At 37.8% G+C, this 24180-nt stretch overlaps 2 protein-coding genes across 6 annotated transcripts; one reads left to right on the top strand and one right to left on the bottom strand.

The window, feature by feature from the left end:
• The first annotated feature begins 50 nt into the window (after nt 1-50).
• MRPS18C (mitochondrial ribosomal protein S18C) lies at nt 51-4885 on the top strand. Of its 3 annotated transcripts, XM_019465594.2 has the most exons (6): nt 88-326; nt 1576-1628; nt 2937-3020; nt 4029-4086; nt 4607-4666; nt 4752-4885. In XM_019465594.2, exons 1-6 carry the CDS (start codon nt 227-229, stop codon nt 4826-4828), a joined length of 432 nt encoding a protein of 143 aa, XP_019321139.2. In that variant the 5' UTR covers nt 88-226; the 3' UTR covers nt 4829-4885. The 3 variants fall into 3 exon arrangements, with proteins under 3 accessions (XP_019321157.2, XP_019321150.2, XP_019321139.2); XM_019465605.2 differs by lacking the exon at nt 2937-3020 and having other exon boundaries at nt 70-326; XM_019465612.2 differs by lacking the exons at nt 2937-3020; nt 4029-4086 and having other exon boundaries at nt 51-326.
• ABRAXAS1 (abraxas 1, BRCA1 A complex subunit) lies at nt 3872-24180 on the bottom strand. Of its 3 annotated transcripts, XM_019465575.2 has the most exons (9): nt 24000-24180; nt 21502-21592; nt 17509-17545; nt 16352-16418; nt 14636-14829; nt 13184-13303; nt 12151-12235; nt 9463-9577; nt 3872-9074 (listed from the first exon to the last, which is right to left on the bottom strand). In XM_019465575.2, exons 1-9 carry the CDS (start codon nt 24084-24086, stop codon nt 8641-8643), a joined length of 1230 nt encoding a protein of 409 aa, XP_019321120.1. In that variant the 5' UTR covers nt 24087-24180; the 3' UTR covers nt 3872-8640. The 3 variants fall into 3 exon arrangements, with proteins under 3 accessions (XP_019321120.1, XP_019321124.1, XP_019321133.1); XM_019465579.2 differs by lacking the exon at nt 21502-21592 and having other exon boundaries at nt 24000-24106; XM_019465588.2 differs by lacking the exons at nt 16352-16418; nt 21502-21592 and having other exon boundaries at nt 24000-24112.

Here is a 24180-nt window from a genome sequence, read left to right as displayed (position 1 = left end):
GCGCAGAGGGGCCAGCCTTCTCCTTGTCCAATCATAGGTGTCCCAGGCTTGTGCCTGTGAAGGGTTGAACGAAAAGGTGCTGCGCAGGCGCATTGAAAACCTTACCGACTTCGGTTCGCCAGCGGAACCTTTGAATCGAGTTTTCGGGCCACCAAGGGAGGAACCCCGGAGGCGACTCGTCAGGAATATTTGGAAAGAGGATAAGGAAGAGGAGGAGCGAGGATCCATGGCGGCGCTGGTTGCTGTTTGCAGTGATCTAGGGAGGAAAAAGTTGGCGTACTTCACAAAGCCAGCTCTCTGCCTCAGAGATCCTAAGACTCACGCGGGTAAAGTTTCCATAACCTATGCTCTTTTGTGGCATTGCAGCCGTTGCATTGGCCCTAATTAGGTTGGTGGAGTGGTCACTGTTAGCCAAACGACGCCGGTTTCTAGGCGATTAAGAGCTTCTCCAGGATACGTGGGAATCTGTAATGGCCCGTGACTAGTGTTTTAAGGCAGAAGGGTGCGTGATTGTCGTCGAGTACACTTTTTTAACCACACGAAGAGAGTGATCTCCTGATTCTCAGAGTACTTGCTTGAGAGCCCTGGGTAGAGTTGGTAAGGAAAGTACATTTCCAGAGTCACCCAGCAGCAGATTATAGGGGATGTCTAACGTTCCAGATCAGGGCGAAATGGTGACATGGGCTCTCGAATCTATCATTTCTGCACGTTATCTTTTCTGTCAATACTTTCTTTAGGGGGTCTGTTACTACATTTTCCCTATGGTATAACAATGCCTTTCTGTTGCTTTCCCGGTATTTCCATCAAAATCTGCCTCTAACCGTTGAGTGAAGGGAAAATAAACTTCAGGAAGAGAGCAGGTGAGAGGTTGTAGGGGTAGGGAAATAATATGCCTTTTCCCCAAAGCCTTGGAAAGCACATTCATCATAAATCTTACTCTGCCTCACTTCTAGAGGTTTTTATCTTGTTGTTTGTAAATATAAAACCTCCTTAAAAAAAAAAATCTTGTTTAATGTTTATTCATTTTTGAGAGACAGAGACAGAGCATGAGTGGGGAAAGGGCAGAGAGAGGGAGACAGAATCTGAACCAGGCTCCAGGCTCTGGGCTGTCAACACAGAACCCCACGCGGGGGCTCCTCACGAACTGCGAGATCCTGACCTGAGCGGAAGTCCGACTGCGAGATCCTGGCCCGAGCCGAAGTCCGACGCTCAACAGCCACCCAGGCGCCCCAAAATCTCTTTGTTCAATAAAAATTTTAAATGTTTATTTTAGAAGGAGAGAAAGAGAAAGAGTGTGAGTGGGGGAGGGGCAGAGAGAGAGGGAGATACAGAATCAGAAATCTGCTCCAGGCTCTGAGCTGTCAGCACAGAGCCCAGCCTGGGGCTCAAACCCATGAACCGGGAGATCATGACCTGAGCTGAAATCGGATTAACTGACTGAGCCATCCAGGTGCCCCCAAACCTTTCTTTTATATTGTATCCCTTGGTTCACCTTGCTTCCATAAAAACAAAAATATTTCTTTAGTTACAGAGCTAACAAAAAGAATTGGTTTGTTTCTGTTTGTTTAATTGCAGTGCTGTGGAGAAGCTGTTCACAATATACGCAGGTAGCCAGCAATGAGGACCTGGTAAGGCTTTTTTTCTTCCCTTTAACGCATTTGCAAATATGAGCAAATTCTTACATTTTAGCTATTTGAATAAAGTTCAGCTGGACGACAAAACAATTAAGAAAATAATCAAAGTTTGAAAATTAGAATTCATTGGTGAATCAGCACTTAAGAGAGCTTGGAAGTAAGAGAATTTCTAAAGATCTACCAAGAAGCATCAATTGTGTAAGACCATACTTTTCTTCCTAGATCTTAAATTTAAAGATATATGTGCTTTAGAAATTAAAGAAGGTAGTTTTGGTGTGTGCAGTAATTGCAGAATATCCAACAGAGGAATTGGACTAAGTCTCTTCTCCATTTCAGATTCAGTTCTTTGTGCCATTCATTACTGGGGGAGTTTGGGGGGGAGTGGGTTTGGTGTTTTAGTAAGTGAGTGTTCAAAATTAAAGTTTTACAACCAGGATGTTCAATACAGTTTCTTTTAGCCTGTAGATGTATTTTTATGGGTTTCAAGTGCTAGCTTTGGGCTTGGCCAGTATAGCTTTTCCTGCTATATGCAAAGATGATTTGACACTAATCAAACCATACAAAACATTTTAACACAGTGTAGAGAAGGAATGTAATCATTACATGTGAGCTGCATATAAATTGGATTAAGAGTCTGAAGCGTTGGAAAACAGAATTCTAGTCCCTTGAGCATCCTTCTTGGTCATTTAATGCACACCACAGTTCAAGAGAGTAAAGGACATTACTAGAGCTGTTTTATAGGTCATAAATTCCCCTGAGATGCTAATAAAATATGGGCTCTCAGAAAAAAGCTCACAATTTCATTCACTTGAAATTTTGCATACAACTACAGGGGGTTAAGGTCTTCAAAGCCATTTCTAGATAAGAATATCTTGATTGGAGACGTGCCTGTACTGATTATAGACAGGAGGCATTGTGACAGAAGCATTGGAGGTAGTAGTGAGGACAGAAAAACCAAAAAGGTTGAGATATAAAGCAGTTTGGGGCCATGAAAGGTATCCTGCCATAAACAGAGATTGTATTCTATCCCAGAATCCTCCTCCATGATTTAATTCCTCCTCAGCCAAACCAAAGTATGCATACAAAACGTTTATAAACACACTGAAATCCTTAAAATGGTGACTCTTTTTTAGAAACCTTGATTTTTCTTCTACAAGCCAAGCTGTCATATTTATTCTTTTTTATATTAAGAAAGGTACAACTAATCCTTTGGATAGATTCAAATGTGGTAACCTTAAGATTTAATTCTATTTTAATATTAACACATTAAACTATTAGATTTTTTTCTTTCCTTTATCTTAGCCCATTCCAATGGAAAATCCTTATAAGGAGCCTCTTAAAAAATGTATTTTGTGTGGAAAACGTGTAGATTATAAGAATGTACAGGTGAGATATGGTTTTACTTCACTATGATACTTGATTTTAGGATTTTTGCTCCCTTGTTAGTCATAACTAAAGAGAATCAAGTCAGTTTTATAACAGGCTTTGTGTAGAGGCACCTGTTGTAGTAACTTCATAATTTCAAATCTGGTTTTCTATGTACAAGGCATCCCTTTTATTAAAATGAGAGCCCTTTGGTTCTCCCTCATCTATTATTTCAGCTCAGTGTTTTCTTCCTTTTTTCCCCCCCTCTGCCTTAAAGGTCTTACCAGTAGCTTACTATGCAGGGATTCTTAGTTGGTAGAGTTAACAATTTGGAAAAAGCCCCTCTGCTGAAGTTGATCTCTGTACTGATACACTACCAATATCATTGCTTCAAAGGTATTTTTATTTGTTGTCCAGGGCTCAGCAAATTAAAAGTGGCAAATCACGGGCAAGAATGGTTCTGGAGTTAAGTATCCTGACAGTAGCATAAAGTGATAGCTGCCTTAGAAGCAAAACCATTAAATTTAAAGCACGTCAGGAGGATTATGCATAGTGCCAGCACAGTGCCTGCGACCTGAAAAGTACTAAAGAAGAATTTAAATTAATAAAACACAAAATTATGGCAAGCGGCTTGATGTACCTGTTGAAGACCTCACTGTAGTCTGATAGAATAATGTGATAGCCTGTCATGATAGATGAAATGTTTAATGCTAAGCATAGTATTTTAGGAAAGTATCTGTGGAGGTCAAGGAAACAGCTTTAGCACTGAAAACAAGTGCTCATTAAGCTGTTGTATAGACTTTTTTGACACACTGGATAAGAGATGTTAATTTTGGTAATTAGCTTTTTCATTTAAAAAGATGATCTATTAATAGAATGGACATAGTATTTTTATTTAATGAATTTTGCCTGAAATTAAGCCTTTACATAACTTGACAGTGATATATACATTTTTTAATTTACACAATCAAGGTTGAACAAATGTATTGATATAAATTTTTTTTCTTCTCCAAATAAAACTCAAAACAGCTTTTGTCCCAGTTTGTATCTCCATTTACTGGATGCATTTATGGAAGGCACATAACAGGTATTTTGTTTTCTATTATAGCAACTTATAAAAATTAGGTAAATCTACTTGTTATTTAAGAAAAATGGCAGATATTCAGATTGTGCTATAAATCACTATTAGTCCAGATATGACAGTACTTTGAGAAAGCCTCTTTGTAGGCCAAAAGGGCTATTATTTTACATGTCTTCTTATGCTCAGAGCTAACTACAGGGGGACATGTAAAAAAAAATTAGGGCTTAAGAAAATTGCATTGATGTTTTGGAGTATACTATAATCATTCCTATTTATTTAAACCTGGGGCCAATTGCCTCTAGGCCAAGTTGGATCTACCACTTGTTTTTGTAAATAGCTTACTTTACGTAGCGTCTATAGCCACTTTGTGACTACATCAGACTAAATTAGGACACTGTATGGCCCACAGAGCCTAAAATATTTACTACCTTGCTGTTTACAGGTTTTCTAGCTTCTCCTTAAGATAGTTGTTGTGCATTTTGAGTGCTGACATTTTTTTATGAATATGAAAGCATTTCTTTCATAGGTCTTTGTGGGAAGAAACAGAAAGAAATCACAAAAGCAATTAAGAGAGCTCAAATAATGGGTAAGAGCATCTGAAAAACTGAATTGGGCTAATCGAAAGTTTTTGCTCGTTATCTTTTGTGAAGAATTTTCATTCTTTTTTACAGGGTTTATGCCAGTTACATACAAGGATCCTGCATATCTCAAAGACCCTAAAGTTTGTAACATCAAGTATCGGGAGTAAATTACATGTCTTATCATCAGTAAATGTATTTTACAATAAATGGTTGTATGGTTTTAATATTGACTCAAATTAGAAGATTTAGTAATCTTTGAGTAGAAAATAGGCTAAATCTTGCCAAACGCTTGTAAGTTTTAAATTCTTAATAATTGAGATCTTAAAAGGAAAAAGTGCTTCCACTGCTCATTAAAGAAACATTATTTAAAATGTTAATACTCATCACATTTTACATACATACAAACTTTAAAAATTGGTACTGTAGGATTGTCATTTTATCTGGTCCCCACTTAGCTCATACCATATACAACTCATAGTGGGATTTTAAGTATGGAATAGAGGACTTGGAATTTTACTTTAGTCCCAGATTTTGTCTTGTAAATGGGATTTTAGGCATATGGTTGCATCAAGGTGGAATGCTTTTATTAATGCCCAAATTCCATGTGACAAAGTGTAGACTTGAAATTGCTTAGATTTTTCTAACTACCAATATTTAAGTATGCCTGGCCAGGACAGTGGGTGTTCCCTTTATAGAGACATTAGTTACGTGGGTATGGTTAGTGGTGCAGTCATAGGCCCTAACATTTATTCCTGGGCTAGTCTATCTTGAAACTGGTAGTGTACTTTGATTTTTTTTTTTTTTAAACATTTACTTACTTTTGAGAGATAAGAGACAGAGCATGGATGGGGGAGGGGCAGAGAGAGAGAGGAAGACACTGAATCCAAAGCAGGCTCCAGGCTCAGGGTTGTTAGCACAGAGCCCGACACAAGACCCAAACTCATGGATGGTGAGATCATGACCTGGGCCAAAGTCGGACACTTAACCAACTGAGCCACCTAGGTGTCCCGGTAGCGTAATTTAAAATGATCCACAAACAAATGGCCTAGTAACTAATTGCCAAAAGATGAGAGTAACTGGGGGAAAATGATATAGAAGGACCCTTTTCCTTCTTTTCACTTAATACCAAAAGGTGGGTCATCAAACTTAATTATGGGAATTCAGCTGGTACTGACCTTAGCATGCTTCTCTATGACTGGAAGTTTAGCATTTCTTTCTTCAAGATGGATCATTGTGCCAAAGTATGAACTAAATACATTACCTCTCTATAGTGCTTTAGGAAACTGAACTTTGCATGAAGGCCTGTTTCTTTTAAGGAGTCTGAAAAATCTTTAGTTACTGTCTTAAGACATTTGCATACGTTGGTTGCTTATTGCTTCTGCTGGTCCTAGTCTAGCTTGTTTTATCTGTTGATTAGTAGACTGGTACATGGAGGGCAGGAAAACACTAAAGAGTCAGATGACTCCAGACTGGTAAGTAGCAGCGTAGTAAATAAGCAAGAGAACTTACTTACAAAGCTGGTCTTGGGTGACCACAAGACAGATCTCAGAAAAACAGATCTCTGCACCTGCCTGTCAAGAGTCTTAAAAGTTTATATTGAGGTCTTAACTGGGTTTAGTCACACACAATCCATATGGTCTTAACAGCTTTCTCAAGTCCATGTCCTTGGAATACTCCCAATGTGGTAACAGTAGGCAAAGTGTACATTCCAAGGATGGGAGGGGGTGAGAAACCTTTGTCTCAGTCCAGCATGCAGGTAAAGTAGGTGATGTGTGCTCAGTGACCTCCAGCAAATCATTTGTTGGCTGCATTTAGTCATTATGTTCTATGTGATGCTCTATATGCTCTAGTGATGTTTGTGGTTATTTTAATTTTAGTGTGTGTGAGTGGGGTGGGGAGGGGCAGAGGGAAAGCGAATCTTAAGCAGTCTCCATGCTCAGTGCAGAGCCCAACACGGGGCTCGGTCCCACAAACCTGGGATCGTGACCTGAGCCAAAATCAAGAGTCAAAAACTCAACCGACTGAGCCACCCAGCTGCCCACCTGCCCCATTTGTGGTTATTTTTAAGTCAGGTTTCAGACTGCCAACCTATTTCCCCTCCCTCTGCCCTGTGTTGTTACACCACAGTGCTTCTTAGGTAACCAGTTAAACAGCCCCAACAGAAACTCTTTATACAAAACATCTCAGTTGTTATGTGGGCTTCATTAGCACCCTGTGGGTAACTAATACATGTTAACATAGATAAAAGATAATTTTGATAGTAGCTAGGAATTTGTTCTGCCACTAGGAAGTAGCAGATGGAAAAGCTATGCTCAAAGTTTGTGTTCAGCATTTCATCCAGTGAGTGAAACATGAAGGCTTCATATAATGTGTAGGCCTTGTGGAAATTTCTCACAATTATGTAAAAGAAATAAAACACACAGTAAAAGCTCTCTTAGGCAACTTCCATTTAACCAGCTCACTGGATTAAACTGGAGCTTTACATCCTCAAATATCAAACTGAAGCCCATAATTCTTCAAACCTGTTGAGTTCTACATTGCCAAGAGTCAGCTATTTTGTTCCCCAAGTCTGTGTCAGTTTCGTCACTGTATTGATGAAGTAGGAGCATTAAAAAGTTACTGCAATGAAAACTAAGTAAATGCTTTCCAAAGACTTATAACTAGCTTTAAGAAAATAGTTGTCAGGGTGCCTGGGTGGTGCAGTCAGTTAAGTGTCCCACTTCGGCTCAGGTCATGATCTCGTAGTTCATGAATTCAAGACCCACATCAGGCTCTGTGCTGACAACTCAGAGCCTGGAGCCTGCTTCAGAGATTCTGTGTTTCCTCTCTCTGCCCCTCCTCCGCTCATGTGCGCGCACTCTCTCTCTCAAAAATAAAACATTAAAAAAAAAAAAGTTGTCAAGTTAGGTGTGGTTAGGACAACTAAAGAAGGGTGGAAGTAGGAGGATGCTGTGAAATGGAAAAAAAAAGTAGTAGCATTTTGTACTTACGTTGCTTTGCAAGCTTCTTTAAATTCTTTATAAAGAAACTAAAGCTGGGAATTATAAAAGTTAAGTAATGGATGTGACTTATATAGGAACACCAGTATACTCACAGAAAAGTTCCTACCTTTTGTCCAACAAAAGGTTGACAAAATGAATGTACAACTCCACTTTATGTTAAAATGAAATCTGCGATAGACATGTATATACAAATATATATACACATATGCACCATTTTTGGTTCCCACTTTAACTGGTGTTTTTAGCTACTTGACCAGCTACTGACCTCAGACACACCATTACCAGACTTGTCCTGTACTCAAATACTGGATTCACTCAATTTTGTGTAGAGGACTCTAGACTAGGAAGAGATTATTTGTGCTGTATTTTAGTTGTGCCATAATCAGAACTGCCAGATTTAGCAAATAAAAATATAGGACATGCAATTAAATTTGAATTTCAGATAACCAATGAATAATTTTTTAATGAATGTCCCTAATATTGCATGTTTCCAGCATTTTATCTGGCAACCCTAGCCACTTTATAACTTAAGGAGTAGAAACTGTAATGACTTAAATAAAAATGAAATACCTCTTCATATTTTTAGACATCTTCTTCTATTGTGTTCTAATGCTAGTCTTTCTTTTCCAATTCTAAAGTATGCTATATAAGTTTAAAAGAACCATCTACTTAAATTAAGCCTTTCCCTCAACAGTTTTGTAAAAGGGGCACCTGGCTGGCTTGGTCAGTGGAGTGTGTGACTCCTGATCTTGGGGTTGTGAGTTCAAGCTCCTTGCTGGGTGTAGGAGATTAGTTAAAAATAAAATCTTTCAAAAGGTAGGGGGCAGAAAAACGTTATGGTTTTAAAATAAAGTGCTTTAAAAAATAAATGCACTAGAACTTATGTATTACTGCAAATTGTTGAACATAGTAAAGACAATATAAATGTCTGGCTTTACCCTTCAGCCAATCAAAGCTCTCCTTTTGGCCTAAAAAGATCAAAATGTAGGAGACTGTGGATATTCACCAGAACCCTTCATTTTTTCAATCTCTTCATCTATTTCAGGGCTGCTCAAGGTATATGCTTTTTCTTGATTACTACTATCAGTATCTGTTTTAGATGGTTTGTTTTGTGTCTCTAACAGCCGTGACTTCTTGAATTGCCATCCATCATCAGTATCTAAAGCTTTATGTTTAATCATCTGCGGTGTACTGCTAGCTGGACTAGCTTCAGGAATGTCGGTGTATTCTACCATTAAGGTCAGGTTGTCTATCACATCAAGATGGTGGTTGGCAGTACAGCTACTTTTAGAAATATGCCTATTTTTCAAAGAGATAACACATGAATGAAGAAATTCGCAATCTGGAAAAAAGGTCCGTAAAGCTTCGCAAAGAAAAATGTTCTCCTGAGGGTCTTTTTCGACGGTCTCCCCTAAACAAAATAAAATTAACAGTTCAACATGCGATATTTGTTTTACAAAGCTTTTGTAGTGATCTATTTGTTAAGTCAAAAAGAGCTTAACTGAATATTTCCATCCTCCAAACTCAGAAAAATAGTGTGCATAATCCCAAATTCTAATTTATAGGCCACTATATTCTAAACGAGAATTTAAGTTGTATTTTTTAATATCAACAATATAGTATAGCTATAATAATACCGAGTTCTTTGTTAAGTAGGATTTAAGAGTATTAATAAAACAATTATTTTTAATCCTAAGGTACATAAGTTCATCAGTTAGTTTAGTGGGCTCATCCATAGTTCAGTCAGGATTTTTTTTTTAAAAGCACAGAAGGCAGTGATGTGTGAACCTTTTACTTACGTGCTACTTGAATTTGTGCCTGTTTTCTTTTTTTAATTTCCCATTTCAATCTGTGTACATCCTTTAGTAGTTTCTCTACTGCTCGCTCACTGTGTTCTACTTTTTTGCATATACTCTGCAAAATAAAATAAGGGCGTAGGTAAAATTCTAAGTGGTGTACTACAGCCTAGGTTCATAAACAACAGAAAGCCCTTTGTGGATTTTATATTATTATTAGCCTTTATAAATTTTTTTTATTTTGCTATTTTCTGAAGGAATGCAACAAGCACTTGTATGGTGCTTTATAGGTTATAAAATGCTTTCCAGATGTATTAACTTCCCATTTATACACACACAGCTTTATCACACCTGTTATCTGCATGGTAATACACAGAAATAAAAAACAAAAATATTTAAGTCATTTACTTTGAAACAAAAAATACTGTAGTATTTTGAGATGCATATTTACTCCAAACACAACATTAAGAAACTGACAATAGGGGTGCCTAGCTGGCTCAGTTGGTAGAGTGTGTGACTCTTGTCTGGGGTTGTGGGTTTGAACCCCATGCTGGGCATAGAGATTGCTTAAAAATAAAATCTTAAAAAAAGAAAAAGAAACTGACAATAGCAAGTAACTATGTTTTACTGGTACTATGAAAGAAACCAATGTGCAGACACAAAGGGAAGAAAGTTCTGATAGCATTTTGGCTCCTGGTTCCAATTCCTTCCCGAAGTTCAGCTGCTTTCTGCCTACAGCTCCTGTAACATACCTCTATATCCCCTATTTTAGCCCAAGTTAGTACTTTTGACATAAGAGTTCTAATATATTGCTATATGAAATATTCTGCCATTAAAAAGAACTAGACTATGTAGCAACATGAAAAATGCTTAGTGACATCAAATAAAAATCATGACAGTCCCCAACATCATCAACTACATAAAAGCATGTGTATATATATTAGGGAAAAACCAGAAAATATGGTAAAGTGAAAATAGTTATGTTACAAGTTGGGATTCTGGACATGTCTGTTTTCTAAAATTCTGTATTATCATTCACATTAAAAACCAGTGTGCATTAGTACTATAAAATGTATTAACCCTATTTCTTTTAGCATGGTGTGTGTGTGTGTGTTTGTGTATATACGTTTTTTTAATGTTTATTTTTGAGAGAGAGAGTGAGAGCACATGGGGAGTAGCAGAGGAAGAGGGAGACAGAGGATCTGAAACAGGCTCCACACTATCAGCACAGAGCCCGATGCAGGACTCAAACTCATGAACCATGAGATCATGACCTGAGCTGAAGTTGGATGCTTAACCAACTGTGCCACCAGGTGCTCTCCCTTAGTGTGCTATATTGAGGAGTACGGTGGCCATGGAATATACTACTCAGATCTCCACTGGAGGAAGCATAGTTGACTGACAGCCCTAGCTACCAAACTTTCAGGTCAGCTACTGAAGCCACACTTTCCCTCAGCCACTCTTAACCAATGACTAAACACAGTGGGTATTAGTACAAATCCATTCCTGTAGGACAACTTTGCTTAGCCACCTCTCTAGCCCTGTGGTCTTTTTTTTTTTTTTTAATGTTTATTTTTGAGACAGAGACACAGAGTGTGAGTGGGGGAGGGGCAGAGTGAGAGGGAGACACAGAATCCGAAACAGGCTCCAGGCTCTGAGCTGTCAGCACAGAGCCCAATGTGGGGCTCGAACCCATGAACCGTGAGATCATGACCTGAGCCAAAGTCAGACGCTTAATCGACTAAGCCACCCAGGCGCCCCTCTAGCCCTGTAGTCTAAAGCTCTCTCTACCCAGTTGTCCTCCCATCCTGTCTCTTCTCTCAGGTGTCAGACTCAGCATTGTAAGTCCCCCTGCCTGTTCTTGTTCCTCTCCCTTTTATCCTTCTCAGGACTAATCTCTTACATGTCTAATCCCATCCTGAAGTCTACTTCTCAACTGATACAATGAAACAGAACTTAGTCCTGTGGTAGATTATTCTGTTCTCAAATACATGCTTCCCTTTTTATCCTGTAAAAGGATTATATATCCCTGCCTACTTCCATGAAATAGGGATATATAATCTGGCCCATGAAATGTGAGTGGACGTGTCATGTAAGCTCTGAACAGAAGGGTTTTTTTTGGTTTTTTAATTAAAAAAAATTTTTTTTAATGTTTACTTATACTTGAGACACACACACACCATGAGCAGGAGAGGGGCAAAGAAAGACAGAGACAAGAGACAGAATCCGAAGCAGGCTCCAGGCTCTGAGCTGTCAGCACACAGCCTGATGCGGCACTCGAACTCAGGAGCTGTGAGATCATGACCTGAGCCGAAGTTGAACGCTTAACTGAATGAGCTACTCAGGTGCCCCTGAACAGAAGTTTTAAAGCTGTTGTGAATTTCCACCAGCTCTTGCTCTTTTCCCTTTGTCATGAGACGAGCATGTCCCATATAAGGACTGCTCCTTCAGTGTGGATCCTAGAATAAAGATGACATTTAGAACAGGAGCAGAGCTGCAGCCAAGATATAATGTGAGTGAGACTAAACCTTTGTTTTTGTAGGCCACTGAGACTGAGGTCTTTGTTACTGAAACTAAACCATTAGAAAAATACGAATCTAATCAAATGTCAAGTTATCCCTAAAAGATTTGTTATCAATTTGATATGAACTCTAGAAGTAGTCTTTAAAAGTGTTTGATATGTGAACTTACCTTTAATTCCTCTTGTAAAGAAGCATACATTTCATTTATTTTATGTACCTCCTTTAAAGATCCATCTTCTTTAAAAAATTCAGAGCTGTAAAAATTACCATTTTGTCAAGCAAATGTATAGAAGTCATTTTAATACTATGACGAAAACTTATTTGTAGTTGAGGAGCAACAGAAGATTCTTTTTACTGGTTTTGCAGGGACATTTTGTCAACCTACTTGTTCACAGCAAAACCAATCAGAAAACTTAGTTCATGTATCTTCACATTAGCGGACTTCAAAGCCTCTTATGTACTACTGCCAAGACTCAAAAGATGTTAAGAAAAATAAAGACTGAAGGAGAGAGGGGGAGAAAGGTTTTCAATTTTTAAAATATTTTACTGAATTTAAGTCATCGTTGATTAAAAGAGGCAACATTATTTTATATACCAAAAAGACAAAAACAAACAAAAAACCCGGTAAGGCATAGTTTGTAAATTATCCCAATTAGAGATAAATGTAAAACTGTGCATCTCAGAATTAATGTATTCAGTTTCTTTAAAACTGTTAATTCTTGTGGAACACAAAAATAAATAAAATCTAGTCTTTTATTCTCCAGTAAGTACCCTGTAGTACCAGTGTTGTTATTTCTGACATTATTCCCTTAACGAACACACAACAGTTCTAGCTATATAGCTGTAGCCTATAGTATGAGTGAGTCTTGGCTAAAGCCTCATATTTTTGTTGTTACTTAATATCCAATCTAATTTTATGCCTTTATGATCTAAATTGCTGCCTTAGAAAATTATTTTCAGGCCAGCTACTTACTCTTAGAATATATATGTTGACATACACAGGATATACAACAACCCTTCTCTTTTCTGTGTATTATAAATGGACAAGTGCTAGAAAGAAATACGGAAACAGTAAAAAACAGTCTAGTTTATTTGAAATATGTGGTTATTACTTTTCCTTTAATTTTTATTTTGTTGTGTAATAAAAATTAATTTCAAAAAATGAATAGAAATTTAGTGGGAAAGCAGCTGAAGAATCTCACCTGTGTGTTTTTATTGCTCGGCTAAAACCAGTGGACTCACAGGAACCTGATACAGTTTTATAACCCAGTTGTTCAGACATGCCCAGATTGGCCACCACTAATGGTATCCTGTGAAAAACTCTGAAATAATAAAATTTTAAAATATAAAGTTAGAATAAAGTAAAATATTAACCTCTCCTTATTATACCTATATATACTTATACATATTATATATAGAATACCTTTCCCCTCCAAGATTAAAAAATAAACAAAAACCCCATTCCATACTACTTACCTGAAATGAAATTTATTGACTTGAAGCAAATGGTATTTAAAAGTGATGAAATGTGCATCGTGCAAGGTAATTTTGTGAAAACAATACCTTTCTAAAAAAATTTTTTATTTTAGAGAGCATGAACTGGGGAGAGGAGCAGAGAGAGAGACAGAGACAGAGACAGAGAGAGAGAGAGAATCCCAAGCAGGCTCTATGCTTAGCATGTAGCCCGACATAGGGATCAATCCAACAACCCCGGGATCATGACCTGAGCCAAAACCAAGAGTTAGACACTCAGTCGACAGAGCCACCCAGGCGCCCCTAAAAGAAGACTGTAATGTCTACTTTAACATGTAAAAATAGGCAGTATTGTTGAGATTCATCCTGTCTTCCATGAATAATAAAATTAATCTTGGCACCAGGGTGGCTCAGTTCGTTAAACATCCAACTTCAGCTCAGCTCATAATCTCACGGTTCGTGAGTTTGAGCCTTACATCAGGCTCTCTGCTGTCAGTGCAAAGCCTGCTTCAGATCCTCTGTTTCTCTCTCTGCCCCTCCTATACTCTTTCTCTCCCCCCAAAATAAGTAAACATTAAAAGAAATTAATCTTAGGGGCACCTGAGTGGCTCAGTTGGTTAAGTCTCTGACTCTTGATCTCAGCTCAGGTCTTGATCTCAGGGTGGTGAGTTCAAATCCATGCACTGGGGGTGGGTGTCAAGCTCACTTAAAAAAAATAATAAAATTAATCTTAGTTGGTACTCTTTTCACTTAATCCTCATATCCCATGAGAATGTTGTTTACATAACCTGTTGGGAGTCTCTGTTAACTCATTTTGGTGGACCACCAAGAACAACCTTGCTTCTTTCTTTGCAGAGGTTATAGAAAAGCTGCTCAAGTACCTAGGATTAGTTCTATATTACGTCCTTTAGGAACCATATCCAAAGTACACATATTTTTTCCACCTTATAACAAATCCTCTGTGGCAAAAACACAAGTCATCATTCCATACTGGGCTTCTAATTTCCTTATGTAACCTTCATCTTCCCCATCTATAAGAAAATATGGTACACTAACTTCAGACAGTTATTGTAACAAATGCAACAGTATTTGAAATATTTGTTAGGCTGCAAAAAGTACAATGAAAACATTGAGTATATTTTTCTATTAACTGAAAACAGCCAATGGCTGGCCAACATTACCCCTTCTGAGGTTTATATAAGGCATGCTCCAGCCGATGAGTAGAGCAGCTTTCTGTTATTATACTTGGTGTTAACAGCAGAAAAACCAGTTCCCGGCTTGAAAGATGCTTCTGTAAGTTTTTATGAAGCAGTCTCTCTCTAAATGTCATGATCTGGTCTGAATGACGTCGGAATTTGTACCAACCAACCACAGCCTGAGGGAAAATACAGAAAGATATCAGGTGTAGACCTTAGTGGTTACAATTATTATCTGTCTTACTGTCATAATTAAGCAATAAAATTGACAACCTTTAAAATGGCACTCTTAAATTTAGCAAGATTTTGGCATATATAAACAAAGTACATACTTAAGTATATACTTTACATTTATCAAGTATGTAAACTGACTCGTGTAGTCAAATTATCTTCCATTCAGTTATGGAGCTACTATTTTACTCATATAGAGAAAAAAAATTCCTAACTTCTTTTAGTTTCTTGATATCATTTGCTATTTTAAAATCTTAGTCTTTAGTCAAAATTTAAATGAAGAAAATGTCAATGAAAACAAATTTACTTCCTATATGGATATTTGGTTTGCTAAATAAATTGAACCCAATAGCTTTTAACTGAAATGTATATGGGAATGATACCACCTTTAGAAAGTGGGTTTCAAAATTGAGTAGGATCATATGAAATGGTTTTACAAACTGTAACATTTGCTGAACAAATTTGTTAGTATTACTAAACTTTTTTTTAAAAACTGGAAAATAAAATCTCATTTAGTAATTATAGTTTAGTAATTATAACAAAGAGCAACTACTTTGCTTAAAGGTCTGTGTATGACAATGTCAGCAACTAAGTTTTGTATCTGCACATTTAAACTAAGGAAATTAAAAGTTTTCTTCTTTTTAAAACTAAAAAATTTTTGTAAGTACATTTTTAAATACCCAAATATAATCAGGGGGCAAGCCCAAAGCATTTTCAACAAAGGAAGTTTTTTATAAGAAACTTACTGAATCTACTTTTATTCTCAACTCAGAGACCAAAAAGTTTTAAGAAGTACCCCCCCCCGCCAATTTTGTATCTGGGGGGAAAAAGACCTGTTTTGATCATTCAACAAGTCTTACCTAAACACCAAGTATACTAGTAAAGGTTAGATGCTATATAGCAAAGCGCTTTAACTGCAGCTATGTAAAAGAACAGTAATGAGTTAAGTCCTGGAATAAACGGTATGGGAAGGGGTATGGTAGGAATGTGGAAGAGGAAGAGATCAATGCTAATTAGAATAGTCAAGAAAGTGGGGTGCCTGGGTGGCTCAGGCGGTTAAGCATCCCACTTCAGCTCGGGTCATGAGCTCAATGGTCTGTGGGTTCAAGCCCTGCAGGGGCTCTGCGCTGACAGCTCAGAGCCTGGAGCCTGCTTTGGATGCTGTGTCTCCCTCTTTCTCTGCCCCTCCCCCGCTCATGCTCTGTTTCTCTCAAAAATAAATAAAAGTTAAAACAATTTTTTTTAATTAAAAAAAAAAAAGAATAGCCAAAGATGAGAACAAGATTAATATTTTTAATGACTGGTTTTGCTCTCAGAGCAATCCCTTTGAACTTCTGGAAGGAAAAAGCCTTTCTTTCTTCACTTGCTTTATAGAACACTGTGAAGACAAATGTTGTCAAAAACTTCCGTTAAAGTATTACACAGTTTTAGGATATAATACCAAAAAACCCCCAACAAGTCAGGGAATACCTTTTTGACACTTGATAATATTTTCTTCAGTGCTTGCTCATTTAGTTCACCAGAAGAATTATAAAAGCTGTAAAAGCCAAAATTAAAGGCATTTCAAATAGGCTAAAAAAATGGATTTTATTAGCATTTTTAACTTTAGTTACTCCTTACCCACCCAAAATCCATATACCTACTTGCTGGTCATATGAAGTTCTAAAAATAAGAATAAAGTTCTCAAATTAACAGACTTAAAGTGGTAGAAACAGGAGATCCATAAGCAATGAAAAAGGCAAAGGAAGTGGAGAATCCAGGGATCCTTCATTCAACAAATATTTCTGTATGTCCGTTGTACGTAGAACACTATACAAGCTCTAGCTTTTTCTGGCAGAGCAGTTTAAGACCACACAAAAGCCTTTATTTCTATCATCCCCTACCACAGATCTTTCTCACCTTTACCATATGCTCCACTGCAGTTCTTACACAACCTTAGCTATGTGTACACACAGTGTGACTGTAAGATAGTAATGTTGATTTTTCAAGTACAATTGATATAAATCATAAAGCCATTTCATTAAAACTACACCATGTTGTAGTTGTTTGCTTTATGAAAATGTATCTAACTTATGTGTGTATTTTTCTACATGTATGTTATACCTGAATGAAAAGTTTTAAGAAATATCATAGCCTATTAGGGCTACAGTGCTATTACTATCTGTAGGACTAAAAACACAAGTTTTCACCATAGAAAGGCAATAGGAAGCAGGCTGGATAAAGAACCTAACCAGGCACAAGATTACATTAGAATATGGTAAGTGAGGACACAAATGATCAAATAAACTGGAATGAAAGAGTAGAAAAAAGGGCTGCTGTTGATATATGAGAATGTGTCACTGAGTTTAGAATATGCAATGAGGTGACTGGGTGTGAGAAAAACCCTCTAGGTAAACTGGTACCTGGGAGAGGCAGTGGAGACCAGCGAAAGCAAGCATATAAATACAGAGAAAGAACTATTAGACAGGGTTGAAATGAACAAGTGAATTTTCTTTAAAAAGTCTTTTCATTTTTATCAGTACCACCATGTATAACTGACAATTAAGATATCTTGTTAGTTTTAAAATTTACTTCATTCACACAGAATAATTTTCACAATAGATCATTTACTTCCTCTTGCTACTTACCTAAAGAGCTGATAGCATGGAATATATTTCTGGATGTCTGGAAAAAAGGAATTTTTTGCTATGATTATATAAGTTATCATTTGAATAGCATACACCAAGCACTTCATATATGAACAGCATATACTGAGGGAGGAAGTACTTTACCATGATCTCATTTAATCCTCACCACAAAGCTATGAGACCAATCATTCCTTCCATTTTAAAGATGTGGTAACAGGTAGAGAGAGTGGGGGGCCAAAATTCAAAGCCCGTGCCTCGGTCTAAACTAGAACACTACACTCACTCTCAATAGGTTTAATAATGGCAACACAAGAGATAAATTTAAAGTTGCTATATTTTCATTGGGTTCTAAAAAGGTCATGCTCTAATTCTACCCAATTGACAACTACAGCTGTTAAAGGGATTATCTTTTGTTGTTCCAAGCAGCTGCTTCATAAAGGATTTGTCAATGTTAACTACAAAAAAAAAAAAAAAAAAAAAAAAAGCTAGTATCCTTTAGGAAGTAACTTTTATTCTCTTTCCAGTAGAAATACATCAAAATACATCTGAATTCTGGTAGCTACAGATGCTGTGCAAAACAGAATAAATTCTATTGCATAAGACATTATTATAAGTCTTGTAAGAAATATCCAGATGAATATGGTGTCCCCTCTATTATTCCAAACTTCCAGATCTCTCAAAATTATTCAAGGAGCAGTATGAGTGAAACATCCACATCTGATAACAAAGAAACTTATCCAGTGCACACAAGTCCGGGGGCACCTGGCTGGCTCAGTTGGTAGAGCATGCGACTCTTGATCTCAGGACTGTGAATTCGAGCCCCACACTGGATGCAGAGAATACTTTAAAAACAACTACAGAAAAAGAGAATACAAGTCCTTCTGGGCTTCCCACTTTTAATTGTAACTTGTGTCAAAAATCAAATTTTACCAGACAGCATTTACTGGATTACTGTAATAGCAATCACTTATTTCAGATAGTTCCTGTGACATGTTCTCTTTGCATATCTCTTAGCTGGGCAGATCCTAGCCAGAGTACTAGAATTTTTTTTAGTTACTTAAATCAAAGACATCAGTGTGATTACAGAGAATTTGTGAATCTTCAGCAAGGTGAGGAAACCCACTATCAAACTGCTGTTGAATCTCTTCAAGTAAACATCTGAAGGCTGTAGACATCTCTGCATCTTTGTACCTGCAAGTGCCATCTTTAAAGAGAAAACTACATGAAATCACCATTTCAATAACTTTATGTGTATATTAATAAAAGTCATTCGGTCTATTTAAAAAAGGAAAAGTGATCATCCTCTTGAGACATTTTTCTTCTAGAAAATGTATGTTACCCTCAGACAAATCCCTGTTTAAAAAACCACAACAACTGAACAGAAACAGTCTTTGTAACTGATAACTGGTCAAACATACTCTGGTGTAGATATGGGAAAATACAAAAATGAAGAAAATCTCACTAACCAAAGCAATGTAGTAATTTGTAGATCCTGGATTTTACTTGTTATCATCTAATAATCCAACATTTTAAAATAATTTGAGCAAATACTTAAGTGTTCCTATAGCATTTGCCTAATACCTTAATGCTTAGCATTGTTCCAGCACGATGGAGTTGCTCAGTAAGTGGTTGCTTAAACTCCTCAAAATACTTTTGCTTACTTTGGGTGGTATGCCAGTTACAATGTGGGGGGAGGGGGGAATGCCCCAAAGGTTTGTTTTTAAAGCTTCTGTCTGACAAGGAAAAAAACCACATTAACAAAGTAAAGCTACAAACTGTATAAACACCTGTAACACATAACAAACGGCCAATTTCCCTAAGTTGTAATTTGGTATTACAAATCAATTAAGAAAAAGCAAAACAGTGGAGTAGAAATATAGTCAAAGTATGCAACAGTGCTGTCCTTTTCAACAAACAAAAGCTAAGAAATACAAATTAATATAATTTCTTTTCATTTATCGAATTGGCAAAGATGAAAAGATTGGAAAATACCTAGTGGTGGCACCAGTATGGGGACCCAGGCACTTTTACATATTATGAAAGAGTCTTAAGAACATGACTTTTCCCAAGGCAATGGTCTACCTCTAGGAATTTGACTTTCCAACAGACTCGAAGTCATAGAGATACATGCACTACAAAGTGTTATTATATTGTTTTGTATTAAAAAAAACAAAGTCATTAGTAACTGGCTTAAGTAGATACAGTGGGAATTCGTAACTGGTAAGTAGATACAGTGGGAATATAAAGCCATTACAAAGAATGGCAAACTATACACATTGATACTATTCTACACTAACAGTAAAACTAACAGTATCAATGGAGATATTTATCTTGAAGATATTTACCCATTTATAGTATAATCCCTTTCGTGTAAATAAAAATACACATTTATATACATGTGTATTATTAATGAGCAAAAAAATACTCATAAAACAGTGGTGACCAGAGAAGACTCTATTGAGAGTGAATTTAAATTTACTTAATATATTTACACATATATACTACATTTATATACATATATAAATCTACATATATACTTCCATTTTTAACCTTTTAAAGTGGCAAACAAAAAATGACATACAGTAGGAATATAAACTGGTACAGTATTTCTGGAAAGCAATTTGCTAATACAGATCAAGAACCTTAAAAATGTTCATACCCTTTGACACTATAATACCACCCCCAAGAATCTATCCATAATAAATGTAGGAAAATATTTATGTACAAGGATGGTCACAGAATATAATTTATAATAATGAAAAACTGGAAACTACTGATTATAATTTAAAGGACTGCTGAAATCACATAGAGCCATTAAGAGTAAGAAACCTAACAGAATACACTGCAGTTATAAAAAATGATATTTAGAGGATTGTTTAACATACGGAAGTGGTCATGACACAGTATGATGTCATGATGCCACATTTTTTATACAGCATACTACCAATTTTGTTTTTAGAAATATACTTAGATAAAACTCTGTTAGGCAATCAGAGCCTCCCCCCCACCCCCCATATATTTTAAAGCTCCCTTTTCCCTTTCTTCCCTGAAAGAACAGCTGCCATCTGCTGCAGGTGTTTCACCACCCACTCGTCAAACCCTTCACAGTCTTGCCTTTTCCACATCACACTCCAGAAGTTACTTACAATGATCTAAAACGGAGTCGAAAAAACGGAGTTTTTCAGTTCTCATCTTCCAATTTTTCTGTAGCACTTAGTGTTTCTGTCCAAACTGTTTTATCTTTTTTAGTGGTCTTGCTTACTGGTTCCTTCTCCTTTTGTTAGGCCACCTTCCTACCACTTAAATACATGCAGGAGCTAGTTCAGCCGCGTTTCCCCACAGTAATCTTACGGCATCTTATGTTCCACACTCTTGCTTTAGGCCAGAGCCATGATTTTAATTGAGAAATGAATACAATGCATCTTTTAAAATCTGCATTAAAAGGTTTTATCTATTTTTTAAAACAATTTACAAACTAATTTATCTGATCCCATTTAGTATAAACCATCAACTATAGTAGACACAGAAATAAGTGATCACAGGGGCGCCTAGGTAGCTCACTCGGTTGAGCATCTGATTCTTGGTTTCTGCTCAGGGCATACTCTTGTGGTTTGTGAGACTGAGCCCCACATTGGGCTCCATGCTGACAGCGTGGAGTCTGCTTGGGATTCTCTCTTTCTGCCCCTCCCCTGCGCTCTCACTCTCTCTCAAAATATATAAAGAAAGTTAAGGGGCGCCTGGGTGGCTCAGTCAGTTAAGCGTCCGACTTCAGCTCAGGTCATGATCTCAGGGGTTGAGTTTGAGCCGCACATCGGGCTCTGTGCTGAGAGCTCAGAGCCTGGAGACTGCTTTGGATTCTGTGTCTTATTCTCTCTCTGCCCCTTCCCCACTTGTGCTCTGTCTCTGTCTCTCAAAAATAAATAAATGTAAAAATAAATTTTTTTTAAAGTGTATAAAGAAAGTTTAAGGAAAAAAAGAAATTGAGTGACTCACCAATTGTATAAATAACTTCAACATCATCCATTTGGGAATCAGTAATACTATTCTTGGCTTCACCTTTCACTTCCCCAAGAAGAAAACCTTCCTATAAAGGTAAAAAGCAATTTATGGAATATCATGATAGAATTACTACTCAATCACTTAACCAATATATCCCAAGATCAGGTGAGGGTCCCTGGTGAGGGACCAGGTACACTTTCAGTTTAGTTGGGAAATATGAACAGTTCAATAAAAATGAATAGAAGAGATTGTAAATACTGCTGTGATTTTAGCACACCTAGAACATAAAAGGCTTAAAGCCAGAAATGAGTACATAATGTCTGAAGAAGGAAGAGCAGGGTAGTTTGTCTTGGAACAGAAGGCTCCCCTTTCTGAGTAATGAAATTATGGATAGATGGGAATAGCGCCAATAATGAAACATCCCAAATAACTAGCCAAGGACTCTGGATTAATGGCACATGCTTCTGGGAGCCAGTGGGTGCTTCTGAGCTATGAAATGACACAATGATCAGTGGCTTTAGACTAAAAGTTATACAAAAATATTAAAGATTTGGAATTCAGTATCAAAGTCTAATTTCTAAAAGGGGAACTAGGAGCCCTAATTGTTTTAAAATGCAGGCATTTTACCACAACAGCAGTGATGTCTTTGAATTTCAGAGAATTCAATATTTTCATTTGGCACATTTAAAGACCCAATATGCTTGATGGACAAAGATTTTATCTTCTTTATAATTAGGTAAGAATGCCCCCTCCCATTCCATTAAAAAAAAAAATGACAGGGGCGCCTGGGTGGCTCAGTCGGTTAAGCGGCTGACTTCAGCTCAGGTCATGATCTCGCGGTCCGTGAGTTCGAGCCCCACGTCGGGCTCTGTGCTGACAGCTCCGATTCTGTGTCTCCCTCTCTCTCTGACCCTCCCCCGTTCATGCTCTGTCTCTCTCTGTCTCAAAAATAAATAAACGTTAAAAAAAAATTAAAAAAAAAAAAATGACAAAAAAAAAAAAAATGTTTCAATAATGTGAATCTTTACTGGAATCTAGGGGGAACAATCCAGAACTCTATAGTCCAGTTTTTTAGACAAACCCTGGGAAAGGAAGCAGTGTCAATGCAAGAATAGCTATCCAGAAAATCACCTTTTAAAGATGTTAGGAAAAAGATGTAAGAGTAATGGCCTCTCTAACACGATGCTATTTCCCAAGGGCTAATCCTTTAAACTACAGAGACTTAAGGACCCATTTTGTTTATATTCACACAAAGACTTTCCAAAATAATTTCCACAGCCACACACATTATAAATTGTCATATATTTGCTCTTAGCTAGGTATTAATCTACAAAGTTATTTAAAATTGTAGGGGTGCCTGGGTGGCACAGTCAGTTAAGTGTCCAACTCAATCTCACTGTTCCTGAGTTCCAGAGCTGATGGCACCCAGCCTGCTTGGGATTTGATCTTTCTCTCTCCCCCTCCCCTGCTTGTGCTCTCTCTCTCAAAATAAAGAAAGAACACCCCCCCCCCCCAACTTTAAAACTGTATACATGAAAGGTATCAACTCCAACCTTATTAGGATTGTGACAAAAAACAATTTTGGAAACAACATGAAATGAAATACACAATATTTAGCAGAAATCAGTAGGCTGTGTTCAGTATGGTATTCTCTAAACTGTACTAGCATACTAAGCTCTTAAATCTAAGCCAGTATTTCTTGGGCTCAAAGTTTTATAGTATTTTTCTGATTTCGTAAGTTGTTCAAAACGTGTACTGTATTTAAAAAACTACCTCACTACTTCATCCGGAGATTTTTGAACCTGGCAGAAGTATGAAATAATAATATCTAAATTTGAGGATAAATTTAAATGTTTCTATTGTAACTGAAAGCATCAAAAAGGAACTAGCTGAGGCCTTACAATTTCATAAACTTGACACCAATGCAAACAAAAATCAGGTATCACATACTCCAAATTAGGCTTTCCCATCCACTAAGCTTTGCCCCAGAACAGCCACCGGATGCATCTTCTATTCCTTCACTGGCCTACAATTTCAACAAACGCGCACAGCGGCTGCTCTGCACGAAAAAATTCAGCGGCCTTTGAAAACCACTATCGGTAGTTAGGAGGAACGTAAAGTTAACCCGCAACACCTTTCCTACCGTAGTGGGAGAACGCTATGTGAACTCTCCATCCTTTCACAACTAAGTTTAATCAGAAAAAAAGGGGGACTGCTGGAAAAGAAACGCGTGTGTGTGGGACACTCCGGTCCGGGCGAAGAAATAAACACTGGTTAGAAAAGGAATGGCTACTCCCGGAGAAGACTTGCCGGACGGGAGACACACCTACGACCGCCCGGGAGAGGGACAAGGCAAAGCCCCAGGGCAGAGAACCAGCGCGGCGCCGTCGGGAAGCTCATGGGCGGGGGCCGGGGTAACGGCGGCGAAGGGTGCCCGCGCTCGGGGCCTCTCCCGAGGCGACGCTGGAGCCCGCCTCGCCCCTCGGGCTCACCGTGTCCGAGTCGGTGTTGAGGTGCTGGAAAGCGAGCGCGCCGAGCACAAAGCCGGAGAGCACCGCCGACGTACTCTCCCCCTCCATGCTTCCGCAGGCTCAACGTGCAGGGGAGGATGGGGAGAAGCGGCCCGGGCCCGGCTCCTAGAGCGTCGCGGCGGTGAGGCGGGGCCGAGGGAGG

Source organism: Panthera pardus, unplaced genomic scaffold (genome assembly GCF_024362965.1).
Source record: "Panthera pardus isolate Hobbes unplaced genomic scaffold, ASM2436296v1 HiC_scaffold_13, whole genome shotgun sequence".
NCBI lineage: Eukaryota > Metazoa > Chordata > Mammalia > Carnivora > Felidae > Panthera > Panthera pardus.
Note: the sequence above shows the minus strand (reverse complement) of the source record. Positions and strands in the feature narration are given on the sequence as shown.